The sequence below is a fragment of the Carettochelys insculpta genome, chromosome 1 (assembly GCF_033958435.1).
Source record: "Carettochelys insculpta isolate YL-2023 chromosome 1, ASM3395843v1, whole genome shotgun sequence".
Lineage (NCBI taxonomy): Eukaryota > Metazoa > Chordata > Testudines > Carettochelyidae > Carettochelys > Carettochelys insculpta.
The window spans coordinates 165,474,660-165,494,593 of NC_134137.1; the positions used below are offsets into that span (position 1 = coordinate 165,474,660).

At 47.9% G+C, this 19,934-nt stretch overlaps 1 protein-coding gene across 1 annotated transcript in view; it reads right to left on the bottom strand.

The window, feature by feature from the left end:
- Positions 1-19,934, bottom strand: part of CFAP47 (cilia and flagella associated protein 47) — a 324,141-nt gene that overhangs the window by 66,725 nt on the left and 237,482 nt on the right. The window contains exons 36-37 of the mRNA XM_074988334.1: positions 14,235-14,369; positions 13,513-13,625 (exon numbers count right to left, since the gene is read on the bottom strand). Coding sequence (XP_074844435.1) covers positions 13,513-13,625; positions 14,235-14,369 — 248 coding nt within the window. The remainder of the gene's footprint in view (positions 1-13,512; positions 13,626-14,234; positions 14,370-19,934) is intronic.

Genomic DNA, 19,934 nt, shown 5'->3' on the forward strand with positions numbered 1-19,934 from the left:
CACTTAAAATATGTAAGAAGGAGGAAGTAAAAACTTAAATTATGAGATCATTAGGTTAATACTTTTGGGCCAATATTAATGTCATGCAAATTCACTGAAGAAGCCCTAGAAAAACACCAGGTAGAATGCAATGGCTGGTAGAAGACTACTGTACAACAATATTCTGGAAGCTTATCTTAGCACAAAAATCACTAGAAATTTATTAATTTTGGAAGAAAATTTTATAGTTACATACCCGATAGTGTTATTTCTGGAACAGACATATATTTGGTGTTAAAATTAAAAAAAAGTATGAATAAAACAGCCAGAGGAACAGATGGTACACATGGTAAAACTGTACATAAAAATCGACTAGTCAGCCACTTAAAATAAATGTGATTTTAGACCATCAGATAAGTTATCGTACGCAAATTAAGTGAATTCAGGGCACAACTTATCTTTAGAGGAACAAAACCACAAATTATTATCCTATCAAATTCACATTCCTGGGTCTGGAGCTCTCAAGCAAACAACATGTGGAACACCACGTGATATAAAGTTTTTGGCTGTTATTGGCAGAAGCAGTGGGTTGGTGTCCAAAATTTCCACGACCACCTCTTTCCCATTAATGGCTGTCTGCCATCTCTGATTTTAACAGTCACCAGTGGAACATTCTGATCAGTTCCTAACTGAGCAGGAAATGAAGGCTTCCCAACATAGTAAGTCATTCATAAGATAGTGACTCAAACAGTGCCTTAAAAACAGAGCAATAAAAATATGAGAAAAACCAGCATCTCGAAATAATTTGTTTCACTCGCTCAAAGGTGCCAAAATGGTAGTTTTCACTGAAGTAGAATTAGAAATAAGTAATACCCTTTTCTTCTTAAACAGCCATCTAGCTAATACAGTGGTTCTCAAACTTTTTGGCCTGCTGCCCACTCCGCTCAATGCAAACCTTTCCACGGACCACCAGCCAACTACCCAATATGACAAAATGCATTTGCTTATCTCTAAATACCTTCAATACTAAATTATGCATATTATGCTATTGGAGCATAAAAACATAAACATGCAGCTATAACATAAGTGAGCAAATATTTAGATCTTACTATGTGTATCATACTAGTTTACCAACTTTATTTTAAATAAAGTAAAATATTAATGTATGTCTAAAACAAAAGGTTTCAACATTATCTGTATTTATGGTAGGGGTGAGAACCCTTTTTGTGGTCGGGGTCACTGACCCATAGACAAATAAATTGGGAGCCGCATAAAAGTGAAAAGCCAAAAAAAACCCTCAAAAAAACAAAAACAAAAAGCCCTCACAGAGGTGGTCCCTAACTTACTTACACACACCTCCTAGAACTGGAAGGGACCTTTGGAGGTCAACTATTCCAGTCTCCTGACCTCTTGGCAGGACTGGGCACCGTCCCTGGTATCTATTTACCCCAAAACCTAAATAGCCTCCTCAAGGATTGAACTCACAACCCTGGGTTTAGCAGGCCAATGGTCAAACCACTGAGCTATCCCTCCCCCACACTGCAACACCTCTCTCACCTTGCACTACAGCCCTGGGTGGGGGAGGATCAAGGTTCATTGCTTCCCACAGGCTAGATTAACTCTTCTTGGATCCCAGGGCTAGTAGAGTTTGTGGAATCCCCTAGTCTCTGGGGTGGGGCCAAAAAAGGGAGTTTACTCACCTTGGTGCAGTAACGATCATTCTTCAAGATGTGTGTCCCTGTGGGTGCTCCATTGTAGGTGTTGGGCTCATCCCAGCCCCATAAATCTGAGATTTTTCATAGCCATCATCAGCCAGAGCATGTATGCATGGATGGCACCTTCCATCATTCATGTCTTTTTGCCACGAGCACAATCCAGCTCAAACTCATTCCTCAAATCCACCCAGGTATCTCAAAGAGACAAAGGGGGACACATCTTGATGAACAATTGTTACTGCACCAAGATGAGTAATCTCCCTTTCTTCAAGTGGTGTCCCCATGGGTGTTCCACTGTAGGTGACTGAGTAGCAGTACCCTGCCACTCCAGAAAGAGGGTCCCAGAGTTAAGTTGTTGTTGTAGTTGAAAGTACTGCAGATGTCAGTGGAGCTTCAGCCACCAGGTGCTGGCGAATTGTGTGGTGTTTGATGAATGTCTCATGGGTTGACCACATAGCCAGGCGGCAAATGTCCTGGTGTGAGATACTCTTGAGGAAAGCCATCGATGCTGCCACTGCTCTTGTGGAGTGCACACTAGGATGAGCCAGGAGTGGCATCTGATGTACAGAATAACATATAGTAATGCCTGCAGCGATGAGCTTTGCTACTCATTGGGAGAATATTGCTTCACCTTTAGATCAGTTGGTGATGGAAAGTATTAGTCTGTTTTGTGGAATGATCTAAGTCCTGTCAATGTAAAAGGCCAATGCCCTCAAACATCCAGAAGATGGAGCATCACTTCTTTGGGCAAAGCATGCAGTCTAGGGTAGAATGCCGGTAATATAATTGGCTTGTTAATGTGAAAGTCAGAGGAGACTTTGGGGATGAAGGCTGGGTGAGGCCTCAGTATAACACTGTCCTTGTTAAAAAGTGTATATGGTGGAACTGTCATCAGGGCCACCAGCTCACTGACTCTGCGCAGAGATGTTATGGCGAGGAGAAAGACTGATTGGAGAGTTAACATTTGAAGACAGACAGTTGCCATAGGTTCAAACAGTGGTCTGGAGAGCGATGCAAGCACTAGTTCTAGATTCCATAGCTGGTAAATGGGCCTCTGAGGGGTACTGAGATTGGCACGCCCCTTGTGGAAACATTTGGCAATTGGGTGGGCAAGCACCAAGGTACCCTTGATAGAATGTCTGAAAGCCAAAATTGCACCAGGGTGTACTCTTCCGGAAGCTAATGCCAAACCCCCTTGTTTCAGGCGCAGTACATGGTCAAAGATTCTATGTATAGGAACAGTGTTCAGGTCTGTGGGTTGTAGGTCACACCTGCATGTGAATATTTTCCATTTTGAAAGGTAAGTGCCTCACACGTTATGCTGCCTGTTTTGAATTAGTATGTCCTTGACTTATGTGGAACAGAAGTCCTCAGATGCACAGAGCCAATTAGGAACCAGGCCATGAGGTGGAGCATGTGAGGCTGGGGGTACAATAGAGACCCCCAGTTCTGTGTCAGGAGGGCTGCAAGTTTGGGAAGGGGGCAAGATGGTTACGGACACATTCTTTGTAGGAAAGGAAACAAATGTCGACAAGCCCATGCAGGTGCCACTAAGATTAACCTAGCCCCTTCCATGGGCTCAAGCGTCAATTTTGCTTGTTCACTAGAAGACCAAGGGACTGGAAAACCTGCCTGATGGTGGTCAGCATAATAAGAGTTTCCTCTGTTGAGCAGTCTTTCAATAAGCAGTCATCAAGATATGGGAAGATTATGACAGCATTCCGACACAGATGTGCCACTACTATAACTAGGGTCTTCAAGAACACTCTAGGAGCAGCTGAAAGTCTGAAGGGGAGGACCCTGTATTAAAAATGGTCCTAGCCTATTGTAAACCAAAGGAACTACCTCCGGGTGAGGTGTATGGTTATCTGAAAATATGCATCCTGGAGGTTGAGGGCAGCAAACCAATCACCATTGTCTACTGCTGGAACTATGGGTGCAAGGGTTACCCTTTTGAACCTATGTTTCCAGAGCTAACAATTCACGTTTCGAAGATCTAGTATAGGTCTCCATCACCCTGTTCTCTTTTGGGTGAGAAAACAACTTCTTTTCTTGATGGTTCCTCATGAAGAGTCCCTGAAGAGGCACGGAGGAAAGGTGGGCTGATGGAAAGGAAGGGTATTGCATATTGAGATGAGATCATCTCCAAACCCCACTATTCTGATGTGATAACGGACCATTGATGGAGAAATAAACAGTCTTAGGTGATGGTGAAAGGTAGGCTTGTGAGCATGGTCCAGCGATGTAATGGCAATGGCTTGGCAGCCCTCAACCAAGAAGTCAAACCTGTTGCTTGTTGCCCTGTTGAGGCTGGTTCCGAATGTATTGGGTGTGCCTTCTTTGTGGACCTTGTCTAGAGCACGAGTGATCAAAACCTCACTGTTGAGACTGGTATGGCTGTCTGTGGAATACAGAGTGACAACAATACTGATGGGGGTAAATCATCTACAGTGGTAGGGCGGGGTGTACATTCCAAGGGTACGCAGTGTGATGCAAGAGACTTTACTAGAGTAAAGGACTTGATTTGTCTTCTCTGCAAAGAGTTTTGGCTTGTCAAAGAGTAAGTCTTGAATTTTGGTTCAAGAGGTCCCTGGAAATTCCTGAACTTTGGAGCCAGGAAGCCCTCCACATCACTACTGCCATCGTCATAGACTGAGTGGCCATTTACGCCACATCCAGGTCTATCTGGACACTCATTCTGAAAGAAACTTACCCCTCCTGAATGATAGCCTTAAGGATAGGCGTCTTGGAGTCAGGGAGATGGTTCCATTAATGCTGCCAATTAAGCGTAATTATCAAAATTATGATTAAATAGATGTGCTGCATAGTTAGCCGTTCTCAGTAAAAGTGTGGATGATGCATAAATTTTTCTGCCAAATAAATCTAGTCTTTTGGAATCTTTGGCTGCGGTCACTTCCTTGTATTGGGGTGTCTTTGATCAATGCTGCACAGCCTCAACCACCAAAGAGTTGGGCTGTGGAGATTTAAAGAGAAATTCCATTCCTTCCAAGGGGACAAAATATTTCTTGTCAGCCTTTTTAATTATGGATGGAGCAGAGGCCAGTGTCTGCCATATTTCATTGGCTGCCTCCAAAAGTGCCTCCTCAAACAAGATAGCAATTTTAGAGGTGTGAGGAGGCTATAAATTTTTGAGAAGGCAGTGATGTTTTTCCTGTACCTCCACAATATGAATTTCATGACTTGTGGACACTGTCTTGAACAGTCCTTGAAACAGTTTCAGGTTATCTCGGGGCAGGGGGGGGGTGGGGAATCCCTAGGAAAGAAAGGTTACTCACCGTAGTAACGGTGGTTCTTCGAGATGTGTCCCCGTGGGTGCTCCACATTAGGTGTCGGGCTCGCCCGGCGCCGCAGATCGGATCTTCCAAGCAGTTTCTGCCGGACCGCGCATGCGCCGGTGCGCGCCGCTCCCCCGCGCGCTCCCGGCCATGTGCGCGATCCGGTCCCCGCCAGTTCCTTGACCAACCGCCTCGGATGCTCCTGCAAAACACTAAACAGAGATCCGGAGCGGGGAGGATGGGCGGGTAGTGGAGCACCCACGGGGACACATCTCGAAGAACCACCGTTACTACGGTGAGTAACCTTTCTTTCTTCTTCGAGTGTCCCCGTGGGTGCTCCACATTAGGTGACTACCCAGCAGTAACCCAAGATAGGAGGTGGGTAATCGGATTATGTGCAGCTTGTCCCCGAGAGGACCGCTGCCAAGAGACGGGTATCCTCTTGGAATACCCTGTGAAGGGCGTAATGTTTGGCGAAGGTGTCACAGGATGACCAGGTCGCCACTCTGCAAATGTCTTTTAGCGCAACGCCCTTGAAAAAAGACTGTTGATGCTGCCACCGCCCTAGTGGAATGAGCCCTGGGCGTGGCCAGTAAAGGAGTCTTTTTGAGTTTGTAGCACATTTTTATGCAAGATACGATGTGCTTAGAGATTCTCTGCGAAGAGAGACATTCTCCTTTTGATTTGGGAGCGATAGAGACTAGGAGCCTATCCGTTCTCCGGAAGGACTTGGTCCTGTCCATATAGAAAGCTAGCGCCTGCTCACGTCCAGGAGGTGTAGGCGCACCTCTTTGTTAGAGTTATGAGGCTTTGGATAAACAAGGGTAAACAATAGGTTCGTTAGTATGAAACTCAGAAAGAAACTTTAGGAACAAAGGCTGGATGCAGCCGTATGGTTACCGCCTCCTTGGAAAAACAGCGCAGGGCGGCGTTGCCATAACTGCCTCAAGCTCGCTCACCCTGCGAGCTGACGTGATTGCGAGAAGAAAGGTCGTCTTCATCATAAGGAGGCGGAGGGAAACCGTGGCCAAAGGCTCAAACGGTGGTCCCCTTTTCGCATTAAGCACCAGGTCCGAGTTCCACAGAGGTGGAAGCGGTTTCTGAGGGGGGTATAGGCTTACCAGCCCTTTGAAGAACCTGGTAACCATGGGATGGGCGAACACCGTGTGCCCTTCCTCTTCGTGTCTGAACACCAAAATGGCGGCCAGGTGGACCTGAAACGAGGATAGCGAGAGTCCTCCTCTCTTGAGGTCCAGTAAATACTCTAATATCACAGCCATAGGCACCGAAAGGGGGCTAGCTGTTTGGTAGAACACCATGCCGTAAAGCGAGTCTATTTCTGCTTGAAGGTCTTCCTGGTGGAAGTCCTCCTGCTACTTTCTAGGACTTGCTGCACTTCCTCCGTACATGTGCTCTCTAGGGAGCTGAGCCATGGATTAACCACGTTTGTAGTCGCAGGCTTTGGGGGTGCGGATGCACTATGGACCCCTGGGCTTGCGTGAGCAGATCCCGCGCCACCGGAGGGGACCTCAGTGGCCGGTCCGACATGCGCAGGAATAGGGGGAACCATTGCTGTCGATCCCACGTTGGGACTATCGGGATCATTCAGGTTCCTTCCCTCCTGGCTTTCTGCAACACTTTGTGGATGAGCACTGTGGGAGGGAAAGCGTAAAGCAGGGGGCCCCTCCATGAGATCGCGAAGGCATCCCTCAGGGACCCCCGTCCCAGTCCTGCCCTGGAGCAGAATTGTGGGCACTTCTTGTTGTGCTGAGTAGCAAACAGGGTCTATCTGGGGAAAAACCCCATGCGTGGAAAATCGGTTGCAGCAGATCGGGACGGATCTGCCACTCGTGCGTGAGTGCGAAACGCCTGCTCAGCTGGTCTGCCTTCACATTGCGAGCGCCTGGTAAGTACGAGGCTTTCAAGGTTACATTGTTGGCGATGCAGCAGTTCCACAACCGGACTGCTTCTACACATAAGGCACGGGACCGAGCTCCTCCTTGCCGATTTATATAAAACATGGTGGAGGTATCGTCTGTACTGATCCCGACTACCTTGCCTTTCAGTTGGTGTCGAAAGTGTCTGCAGGCGTTGAACACTGCTTTGAGCTCCAGTATATTTGTGTGCAGTGACTGCTCCATAGAGGACCACAGCCCTTGCGTCACCTCTTCGCCCATGTGTGCTCCCCACCCTATGAGGGGGGCATCTGTAGTAAGAAAAACCAATACGTGTGGTTGGTGGAAGGGTACCCTTGTTAGCAGGTTCTCTGGGTTTACCCACCATTGCAGGGATTTGCGCACCTCCGTTGTGGGCGACGCCATCCTGTGAACAGTGTGTGCTGCCGGTTTGTATACGCTCGCCAGCCAATGCTGCATGCTGCGCGTGTGTAACCTGGCGTTCTGTTGTACGAAACGTTGCTGCTGCCATGTGGCCCAGCGGCTGTAAGCACGTCAGAACCGGCACCATAGGGCTGAAGGTGAAGCCTTGCGCGAGGGAGCCGATGGCCCGAAAGCGAGTCTCTGGTAGATACGCCCTCGCTGTAATAGAATTTATGCGTGCCCCTACGAACTCTATGTCCTGTGTGGGGTCTGTCTTTGATTTTGTCAGATTGATAAGCAGGCCGAGCGAAGAGAACGTGCCTGCTGTGACACATATTATGCGTAGTACCTCCTCCTTTGAGGCCCCTTTGAGTAGGCAGTCATTCAGATACTGGAATATAAATACCCCCTGTCTGTGCAGGTAGGCTGACACCACTGCCAAGGTCTTGGTGAAGACTCTGGGGGCTGAGGAGAGCCCAAACGGTAGGACCTTGTAAGTCGAGGGCTGCGAACCAATCTCCATCGTCTAGTGCCGTAAGGATGGAGGCGTTTGTGATCATCCGAAAACGTTGCTTGCGCAGGTACCGGTGAGGCCTCGAAAATCTAAGATGGACCTCCCCGTGAGGAAGTACCTCGAGTAGAACCCTCTCCCTTGCAGTTGCTCCGGCACTCTTTCCACTGCCCCTACGAGCATGAGATGGTCTACCTCCTGCTTGAGCCTCGCTACATGGGAGGTCTCCTGGAGGTGGGGCCCCGGGTGGAGGTCATGGCGGTGGGAGCAACTGGGAGGGGATGGCGTACCCCGTGGCTATGAGCTCCAGCACCCATGTGTCTGTGGTGATCCTTTGCCACTGGTTATAAAATGGTCGGATGATGGCCTTGAGCACTGGTTTCGTGCCCTCTGGAAGCGAGTCCATGAGGGAGGTCAACCTAATGTGGTTGTTGAAATTATGGTTCGCTAGATGCGCTGCGTAATTTGCCATTGGCAACAGTAGCGTGGAGGAGGAGTAGACCTTTCTGCCCAACAGCTCTAGCTTTTTGGCATGTTTGTTTATTCCCCCACGTTGCGACGACTCCGCCACCAAAGAATTTGGTTGTGGGTGGCTGAACAGGAACTCCATGCCCTTCGTGGGCACGAAGTATTTTTTTTTTTTTTTTTTTTTTTTTTTTTTTTTTCGCTCTTTTGTGGACAGGCGGAATAGTCGCAGGAGTCTGCCATATCATAGTGGCAGGCTCCAAGATTGCGTCATCAGCGGTATTGCTATTTTGGAGGAGGCCGGAGGTCTCAGATTTTTGAGGAGTTTATGGTGTTGCTCTTGCACCTTTGCTGTCTGGAAGCCTTGCGTGAAGGCCACCCTCGTAAAACAGCTCTTGGAACTGTTTGAGATCGTCCGGAGGATGGACGCCCCCCGGGGCCGTAGCCTCATCCGGGGAGGAAAGCGAGGAACCGCTGGGGTACGTCTTTCTGGACCCTTCCGGTTCCTGCTGATGATGGTACACCCTCTCACTAGAGGTGTGCGAGGAAAAATCTCGGGGTTCCATAACCAGTCCCCCCTGAGATGCTTAAGTCTCTGTCCCCGGTCACAATTGCCCTTGGGGGTACGAGATCGTTCGTAGGGATCTTTCCCTAGTAGATTGCCGATGGTGTCTATGCCCTGCGTGGTAGGGGCGACCACGGCAGTATAAGCACTGGTCTTGGGAAGGTGACCTAGACCACTCCCTTGGTGCATACCCTTTGCGTCTGGGGGAGGGAGACCGTCGAGACCCTGGAGAGAGCGACTTTGCCTAATAGTCCAGCGGTTCAAATCCCAGGAAGGGTGGAGGTGGTCCCAGCCAGGGTGAGGCTGGTTGCAGAAATGGAGAAGGGGGCTCTGGGTAGGCCAAGGAGGGGGGGGGACCCCTGCCTTCTAGTTGGAGTCTGCAACATAGCGGAGGGCTGTGAGAAAGCAACTACACAGCCCTGTGCGGAGAGGGGCTGCAATGCCTCCTCTTGTGTGCAGTCTTCCCCCTCCCTTGAGGAGGTAACTCCGCCCCTGACATACAGGGGATCCCGGCCACGTCCGCACCGAGCTCGGCACACTCGAAGTCGGTGCCGCATGTGCGGTGTCCTTCGGTGCCGGCAGGCTGCGTGCCTGCGCGCTCTGCACCGCCGGTTCCCCAGGGGTCCGTGCCGCTGCCTGCGGTGCCGCTGGTACCAGCGCTTGTTTAGCCGCCGCCCTGCCTGCGGTGCGGGGCGGCTGGCTGATTATCGGAGGCTGAGCTGCTTCCACGTGGCTCTCCGTGCCGCCGCTGATCAGCTGTTGCTGCGGCTGGGGGCTGCTCGCTCCTCCCGTCCCGCTCGCTGTTGCTGCCGGCAGGGATCGGGCTGGGGAGCATACAGGGGATTCCGGCCCCGTCTGCACCGAGCTCGGCACGCTCGAGGGCGATGCCGCATGTGCGGTGTCCTCCGGTGCCGGCAGGCTGCGTGCCTGCGCGCTCTGCACCGCCGGTTCCCCGGGGGTCGGTGCCGCTGCCTGCGGTGCCGCCAGTACCGGCGTTTGCTTAGCCGCCGCCCTGCCTGCGGTGCGGTGCGGCTGGCTGAGTATTGGAGGCTGAGCCGCTTCCACGTGGCTCTCCGTGCCGCCGCCGATCAGCTGTTGCTGCGGCTGGGGGCTGCTTGCTCCTCCCGTCCCGCTCGCTGTTGCTGCCGGCAGGGATCGGGCTGGAGATACTTTCCTCCGTTTCTGCGCTGATGGGCTGAGGGAGGCAGCTTTCCTTTTAAGGGCCCCGGAGGGTCCCTCCTGCTGCGGCCGCTCCGGCACTTCTGGCTGGAGGGCCTTGTCAAGAAGCAGCATTTTTTTTTTTTTTTTTTTTTAAAGCCTGAAGAGGACATTGTTGGTGAGTCTTTGTGTTTTTAAGTGGGTACTTAGCACCTTCTTTGTGCCGTTTTCCCCGTCCGATGGTCTGCCTTAGCCGGAGGGCTGATAGCCCTAGCTCCTGGCCTCCGGCGCTTGTTACTGGGACTGGCTGAGCTGTCCCTCTCCTAGCTTGTTCGTTGTTGTTTTTTTTTTTTTTTTTTTTACAAAATAACAAACGGCTAGCTTATAGTAGCCTAAGTGCCTGAAAAACTTTAAGAAAAAACAGATAAAGCCATTGAATACACTACTTGGCCTTAGCCTAGTTGGATTCCGTCTGCAGCCGACGGCGGTTAAGAGGAACTGGCGGGGACCGGATCGCGCACATGGCCGGGAGCGCGCGGGGGAGCGGCGCGCACCGGCGCATGCGCGGTCCGGCAGAAACTGCTTGGAAGATCCGATCTGCGGCGCCGGGCGAGCCCGACACCTAATGTGGAGCACCCACGGGGACACTCGAAGAAGAATGACAGCTTCATTGGGTGAAGACCAGGACTGGTCAACTGGTGAACTGTCAGGTGGCACCTCCTCCAGTTCTGAAAACCGTCCCTTTTTAGGCTCCAATTGCTAGGGTGGTGGAGACTAAAGCTGAGGGTGCGAGGTAGGTGGGTGTACAATAGGTAAGGAGAGAGCAGGTGATTTTCTAACAGACCTGCAACTGCATGGAGAACTGTCTCTCGATCTGTAATGGCAGTACGCATGAACTGGGTGGAGGTAAGAGCTATAAATGTAATTGTCATTGTAGTAATGATGATGACCATAAGAAGAAGAATGTCTCTGAGAAAAAAAGATGCACATAATCCCTGTAATGATGTGCCTGCAATGGTAGCGGGGAGTGGGAAGCCTCATAAGACATCCAAGAGGACGGTGGAGTGGATGTTGAGGTATGCCTTGAGGAAGGAAAGGTAGGTTCAGGCTTTCATAACAAAGGAACAGAGAAGGAACAGAACTCGCCTCTTGCACAGTGGGAAAGAGTAGAACCAGGAACCTCGGTGCTGGTGACAAGGGTGATGGTGCCAGCGAGAAGGGCAATGAAGGAGAGTCCAGGGTAGGAATGCAGTGCCACGATGATTTTGGAGCTGCTTTCTTCAGTGCCGAAGAGGCTGCGGCTGCAGTCAGTGTCAGGGCTTGCAATGCTGGAAAAGCAGGCAGTGCCAAGAGGGCCAGAGCTGTGAGTTTTGCTGTTGGAACCACCAGTTGCACTGTTGATTTCTGTTCTGCAGGCACCCGCATCTTTGACAACGAAGGTAGTTTCTTAATTTTAGGTAAGGGCACCACCTTAGAGTTAGAAGAGATGATGCTGGAGGTGCCTGGCTTGTACCCCTCGCCTGCCCTGCTCGGAGATAGTGACAGCAGGGATCTAGCAGGCAAAGCTCTTATTTTCTTTGCCGGGTTGAGCCAGAAGATGCAGCCCTGTTGTTGACTGACGCCCAGCAGGCTGCAGAACCTCATTAAATAAGACCATTCTTAGGCACACTTCTCTGTCCTTGCATGCTCTGGCTGTTAGTTTAGAGCAGTAGGGGGGCCATTTTGTGGTATGTGCTCCTTGCTGAGGCACCAAATACATGAGGAGTGACTGTCTGAGGCTGGCATGGCTTCACGTCACGTCACATTTCTTAAATCCAAGAAACCTAGGCATGTCATCTCTTTGGGTTCATGTATTTAGGTAACTATAGATTTTTATTGCTCTCTCTCTCTCTCTCTCTCTCTTTGGTGTTGTTGTCTCTTCAGTCTGAGAGAGATACAGAGGGGCTCATAGCCCAACTGAAACTAAAAGGACTCCAATGGCAGAAAAAATATTTTTTAAATGATTAGATAACTAGAAACTATCAAATAACTACAAATTAGGCAACTATTATAATTAGAACAAATGTTAAATGAGAGAATGAGAAAAAACTACTTATGAGAAGGGTGAGGGGGAGAATGGTTGAACTCCATGTAGAGCCAGGGGTGGTTAAGAAGAACTGGCTTGAGCTGGATTGTGCTCGTGGCAAAAAGGCGTGAACGTCATGAGGTGCTGTCCACGCACATGTGCTCTGGCTAACTACAGCTATGAAAAATCTCCAATTTACGGCCCCGGGATGAGCCTGACACCTACAGTGGAGCACCCACAGGGACACCACTGGAAGAAGAATGAGGAGTTTAGTGTGCAGGGGGAGCTACTGGGAAGCAGGATGGGGATGTGGGTGTGAGGTCTGGGTGGGAGGTGGAGTGCACGACCCTGGGGCTGGAGCTGCCAGCAGAGCTCCCAGCCCCAAGGCTGCCAGGGTTCCCCTGGCCCCAGCTGGGTCCCTGGGGCTGGAGCTGCTGGTGGGATTCTGTGCCTTGGCCGGCCTGCAGCCCTGAGGCTGCCAGGGTTCCGCAGCCCCAGCTGGGTCCCTAAGGCTGGAGCTGCTGTGCACCCGAGCCCTGAGGCTGACTGGGTCCCACTGCCACCTAGCCGAGGAGGAGGCTGGGAGATGCCGTACCATGCCGTAGCGTGAGGGAAAAAAAAAAGCACTGCTTACTTCTGTGAGACTACTCATCACTTGTAGTGTTTCCTACTTAAACTATGTACACTGAAAAACCTGTATCCAGGTGTATGACCAACCACAAAGTGCAAAACATTTGGTGGTCAAACACAGTGAGGCAGGTCAGATGGTAGACATACAAGTTGGACTGTCATGCCATAAAATGTCCATTGCAACAAAAGTATCTAAACCAGGCATGTCCAACCCGCGGCCCGCGGGCCACATGCGGCCCTGGACAGCTAGTAATGCAGCCCCACAAGATCGTAAACTTTTAACATTATTATCTGATTTATATACATAAACTGCATTATACATTTTATATGCGGCCCTCTTCACTCAATGCGGCCCAGGCAAGCCAAAAGGTTGGACACCCGTGATCTAAACATTTTGGCTATGGTTACACTACAGCACTCTGTCAACAGAAGTCACTATCAGGAGAGTTTTCATGACAAAACATTTGTTGACACACTGCAGCCACACACAAAAGCCAAAACACAAAAGCTCAGCTCTCTGGACAGAGCAGCTGGACTACCCAGTTGCTCTCTTGACCAAACTGGTTCCCTGCTATGATTAAAGATACCCACTCTGAGTTCTGTGAGCTAATTATGCCATAGATCAGTTATTCTGGATTCACAACAATTTCAAAAGGAACAGAATTTGATGCTTACGCTGTTTGTCCACGTTTAAAAGAGAACACATTTGCTTGTTCCTCTACAAAGCTTACAGATTACTTTTATACTTACAAGTCACTAAACCAATCAGGTTGACACATTCAATAAAACAAAAAACAGATGGTTACTTACTTTGGGGCAATAACAATATTATTTCCTTTTGGTAACAAGAAATCAGCAGACTCTCTTCCTACAATTGTAGCATTGTACACCAAAGGTTTAATGCTTGGGTTTTTCAGGCGCACCTATAACAATAGATAAAACGTACTTTTAGAATTAAAAAATGCATCCAGTGCCCAGTCTTCAGGGGACTACATGCTAAGTGTAACCTAGAAAGTACGCTTTAGCTACAAACAAAGTAATCAGACTCTCACTCTGGAATAGTGCTTTTAAAAATATATCATTGTGTCATTCCTGAAGATTTGCTAGTAAACCACAAAGAACTATGCCACTCACATACTTCCACTGGGAGAGCAGATTCTCTTCCTATGTACCTTTCAGGCTCTGTTTGTCCTAGCAGACTCATTTCTATGAGATCCTGCAAGCATTGTAACCCCACTCTAGCTGCTCTCTCTGTCTCTGGTCTCAGAATGCCAACATGACACTTGTGGAGAAGGTGCTGTGCTAGATGAAAGCAACGGAGGAAATAACTGAGGAAGTCACAACCTCAAATCTGAAGAAATGAAGGCCCTTACTCCTTACTCTCTAGTCTTTGCGCTGAGTAGCAGAAAGGAACATGCAATCTATTACTTATAGAAAGTTCTAAATTTTTTGTGCATGTAATATAGATGTGTCATAAACAGTAAGTTTGAGTGCTGGGAGTGTTTCAGATATAAATCCAGATATATCAGTACCTGTCTAACAACTGTAGCATGGAGAGCTCCAGTAAACTCAACAGTCTTCTTGGGTAAATACTGAGGCAGCCTTTCATACAAATAGACGCAGAGCATAAGCATCATGACTGGGTTTGGATCACAGATGTCAGTGGCCTAATTTTAAACAGAGGGGGAAAAATGACCACCCAAATATTTAGTCTAATCTCAAATGTATAACTGATACTGATTGTTAAGCTACAAAATTTTAAATGTACAATGCCTCGATGCACACATTTGTTTTCAAATTAATATTTTTTTAAAAAAGCTTGAGTTAGTTGCATAACTAATAAGAATAGTTTCATTATCATCTTGAATATGAATCTCTTCCTCATCAAATTAACATGTCAGGAGGATCCATTATATACTCTAGTAAAACTCATGAACTATAAAATGAAAGGAAGGAAGTTATTGTACACTTTCCTGCCACAGTTTGGGGTGAAATAAACATTCGACTTGTAACGGAATATAACAGAAAAAAGCAAATAAAATCCAGTGATTAGAGAATTAGATTTATTATGAAGTTTTTTAATAAGCTACTTTTTCTCCTGACTTCAATGTCAACAAATCAAATCAAATAGTCTCAGAGAGTTAGCCTGGTAGTCTGTAGTTTCACAAAAGACAAGCAGTCCTGTCAGATCCTGAAAACTAACACTTTCATTTATTAGGTTATGAGCCTTTGTGGGTAAGACTCAATTCCTTAGATTTTGGAGCAAAATGAGACAACAGAGAGAGAGAGAGAGAGAGAGAGAGAGAGTGTGTGTGTGTGTGCGCGCACGCGCGCACACGTGCACACACATTCTCACTGTTTTTTTTGTGCTGGTACTGAAAACCAGCATCCAGGCAGACCCAGCCATGGCATTGGCACGTGAGGTGGGACAGGAAGCCAGCTGAATACTGGCTCCTCTTTTTTTTTTTTTTACAAAAGCAGAGAGAGAGAGAGACAGAGAAAGAGAGAGAGGGTACAAAACCAAAAAAAGGAGGGAAGAGGAGGGAAAGTCACTGAACATTAACACAACCTGTGGAAAGAGTTAATTAAGTGGAATGGGTGCCATTCCTGTGAATATCAAAGGTGGGGAAATTGTCCTTGTAATGCAAAAGATAATTGAGATCTCTGTTAAGTCCCAGGTTAAATGTGTCAAACTTGCAAATGAATTGCAGTTCAGATGTCTCGCTTTGTAATCTAGTGATAAAACCCCTTTGTAACAATATCACAACTTAAGGTTCATTACTGTACATCCGGGGACATTAAAGTTTTCCCCTTACAAGTTTATGTGTATTTCAATTTCTGATGTCTCATTTACGTCCATTCATCCTTTGGCAAAGGGACTGTCCAGTTCGTCCATTATACGTAACAGAAGGGCATTGCTGGCGCATACCACATTAATGGATGTGTGGGTATATGAGCTTCTGATAATGTGGCTGATGTGGTTAGGTCCAATGATGGTGTCTCTAGTACAGATATGTGGCTAGAGCTGGCAAGGGGGTTTGTTGCATGGATAGGTTCTTGGGTTAGTGTTTTTGTAGATGACGTGTGGCTGCTAGTGTTTTCTTGAGGTTGGGCGGCTGTCTGTAGGGAAGAACAGGCCTGTCACCTAGGACCTCTGAGAGTGAAGGATGATGTTCCAGTTTGGGATGTAGACTGTCAATCATGCAGTGGAGGGGTTTAAGATGAGGGCTCTAGGTGATGACAAGTAGTGTTCTGTTGTTTATCTTCTTGGGACTATCATGAAGTAGCTGTCTTCTGGGCATCTGACTGGCCCTATCAATCTGTTCCTTTACTTCTCTCAGTGGGTAATGTGGGAGCACGAGCAGCTGGTGGCAGGGCCTCACTCGCAAGGCAGAATGACCGTACACTCCATCTTGGAACACTATCATACAATGGCGGGAAGGCCTGAAGCCAGGCCAGGAGAAAGAGATCAGAAAGTTGACAAGTAGTGGGAGAGTCCCCAAAGAGAACATCCTGACAAGCAGATAGTAAGTCCCCAAAGAGAACAACTGGGGCAAGTAGCTGGAAGCCCCCCAAAGAGAACATCTTGGTTGTGCAACATCAGAAGGTCCTGGGGGGAGGTTCGGAAAATCACCAAGGACAGAGAAAATCTTGTAGCATGTTCTGACAGGCTGGCAGGATAGAAAGCCCAAATTAGGTAACAAATGCTTTAATTGGCCAGGTATTGAACCCCCAAGTCAGAAACAGTATAAAAGGTGATTTAGCAGGGACAAGGGTGTGGACACGAGGCAGAGGATAGCAACTTCCAGTCCAGACAGCAGACCCCGGCCTGATCACCTGGACGTCACCACCACGAAAGGTCCCAACCAAGCAGTACCTCTGACTTGAAGGGCCGCTGTAATGTAGTTGTTGGTGAGATGTGGGAGCACTGGATGTTATTGGTAAGTCACATGTAATTATATACAGCTATATGTAACCTAGTGTTTAGCCTATGCCAAATAAATAAATATATATATATAAGACAAGTGTTAAGTAATTGTAGTTACGAATAAATCAATCAGTCACTATCGGTAAATACCACTAGCTGGACTAGCTGGGGCTGTATAGAGAATTATTGGGACTTAGAACAGACACAGGGCATTGTGGTGTTCACAATCGGAGTGTTATTGTTCCTGGTACTCATAATACTGTGGAAACCTAGGTTTTAAAGTAGATACGCTGAAGCACATATTGCTGCTACACTATATAAGGCTTCTATAAAGGTGAGGTGCTTGGTCCTGGGCCACCCGACTCCCCTCGCTGTATCAAACCCCACACGCACCCATGGGACCCAGAGTAGGTCGGCACATCGTCAGGTAATTATATGCCATCATGTGCCAGCAATGCCCCTCTTCCATGTATATTGCATAGATTAAATCATAGTTTAAATCAAGTTGACCTAACTCTAGTCCCTCTGCTGATCCTAACTGTGGCAGTATTAGGCTGCATCTACACTACGAGATAAACTCAAATTTAATTCAGTTAGCTCAATTTTACCACGTGATTGTCTTCACTGTAAAGACCATTAGCTTTATTTTGGGTGCACTAATCTTGAGATTATGAAAATTGCAGTTACCTGACACTTACAGCATCTAGCTCAAATTCAGAAGTTTGATGAAATGCAAGTGTGGAAGACCCACCTCTTAAAAGCAAATTTATTAGCCTCCAGAAGTGTCCCCTATGTAACCCACAATGCCCCTCTCAGTGCTCCGCTGTGGCCATTGTTCTCCAGTAACACAAAGAGCCTGAATTTTCACGCAGTAGCAGCGAACCTTTAGCTGTAGGTTCATGTTAGTATGACAGCCTAAGAAATGGCTTCTTTCTTTCTTTTTATGCTGTTGGTGTTGTGAGTGCATCTACCCATTCAAACAGCCCCTTCAGAGAGTTCGCAGTTCCGTCTGTGCACTTGCTATTTTTTTCAGCGCTGCTGGCACCAGCCCCTGCCCCACCATACCATGTGTCAACAAGGCTGTGCTGGGGGTAGTGTTTGCATAACACGCTGAGAAACTTCTTCTCAGTGGTTTGTGTGCGAACCCCCTTCCCTCTCTGCCAGGCACCACAGAGTCTGGGTCTTTCCTGTGCTCAGCCACATCACGTGGGTAGCCCCCAACCCAACCAATAAAAGGATGTGCCTGCCAGTCAGTGCTGACAATGCTGCTGATCATGCAGGAAAGAGAGCGCTTTGCTGCCACCATGGAGTAATCTCCCCCAGCGGTTCAGATATGGTGGGCTTTGCTGACAGTGTGGGGAAGTCTCCCGTGGTGGTGAAGATATTGGGGGCTTTGTTCTTGCCACCGTGGGGAGCTCTCCCCCAGCGGTTAAGGTACAGGGGGCTTTGATGCCACCTTGGAGAAGTCTCCCCATCAGTTAAGATACCGGGGGCTTTGCTCCTGCCGTGGGGAAGGAACAGCTTAACTGGTCATCCACTGACCCCTTCCCCTGTGGCCCATATCTGGGCTTGCTGCTGCCACTGGGGAACAGTCTCCCACCAGCGGCTAAGGGGCTTGCTGCCAATGGGGAAGGAGTATTTCAACTGATCATCCAGCGACAGCCCTGCTTAACCCATACCTGGGCTTGCTGCTGCCGCCAGGGAAAAATCTCCTCTGGCGGCTAAGGGGCTTGTTTCCATCAGGGGAGGACCATTTCAAATGGTCATCCAGTGACTCCACCCGCCCCTCTTTGCCCATACCTGGGCTTGCTGCCACCAGGGGAAAACCCACAATTCTTTATTTCCCACACAGCCCGGGACCCTGCATTAAGACTCTCCCAACACCAATATAGCGTATGGGGAAACCAAATATTCTCTCTTTCTTCCTACATTCTTCTCAATGTAAGAAACATTCTGGACCCCTGCATTATTTTCAGGGACTACATTTCAGCAATGATGGGAGGTGGAATGGGTGGCCAGTTGCGAATCCGGTCGCTGCACCCATGTTGGAAATGTAGTGTAGGGGGAAACCAAAATTCTTTCTTCCTACGATCTTCTCAATGTAGTAAACATTTTGGGCCCCTTCATTATTTTCAGGGATTAACATTTCAGCAATGATGGGAGGTGGAATACTCACTGGATGGCCTGTTGAGAACACAGTCATTGCATGACAGCCTTACAGTGCACTGGAAAGCAAAAAACCCTTTCCATTAACAACATAATGTACGGAGAAAACAAAAATTATTTCTTTCTTCCTACATTCTCCCCCCTGCATTATTTTCAGGGATGAAATTGCTGCAAAGATGGGAAGTGGGATGGGTGGCCAGTTGAGAATACAATCACTGCACCCGTGCTGTCAATGTAATGTGTGGGGAAACCAAAAAATCTTTCCTGTAATTTTGAGTATTTTCCGCATTATTTCCAGGGGTTGGGAGGGGAATGATGAAAATGCAATGGGGGAAGAGGACATCAAGACCAGTGAGCATACCCAGAATGCTATGGGGATGAGGGAATTGTGGGATAGCTTCCCACAATGCACTACTGCAACTGTCAATGTTAGCCAATGTGTGTGTGGCAGCAATGATTCGACTTTGTGGGGAGCAAGGTGTGAAGTGAGGATGGTCAAAATTGAACTTATAAATTCCAGAATTTGAAAATCAATATAAATAAATTCGAATTTATCTCGTAGTGTAGACGCAGCCTCAATGAGACAAGATAGGTGAGATAATACCTTTCAACTGAACCACTTCAGTTGATAACAGAGACAAGCTCTCCCATTTACACGGAGCGCTCTCTCAGATTTGAGAAAGATACTAAGAGCATCACAGCTAAACACAGAGGGACTAGATAGTTTATCTTAACTTATCCCATATTCTAAAGAACCATTCAAGGTAGGATGGTCTGTTATAATCTCTGCAGTCGTAGAGCAAAAAAAAAGGGTCTTTGTGGGTTACAGATTATTGTAATAAACCACACATCCAGTGTCTCTGTTCAGCCCATGGTTCCTGGTGTTTAGTAAACTAATGCATTTAAGCTTCCAGGCTCTTTTGAAAGTTCTGTGTAGATTCCTTTGCAGATGAGAATTGATAGGTCACCTACAGAGATTGTGAGACATGTTCACCCACAAGTGATACGTTGTTTTTGGCATTTGTGAGTTTCCTGTGAGAGTTCATTAGAGAGCATAGTAATTTTCTGTTTATAACAATACAGCATTGAGACAGAGTCACTCACAAATAAAAATCACTATACATTTATTCTGATGAAC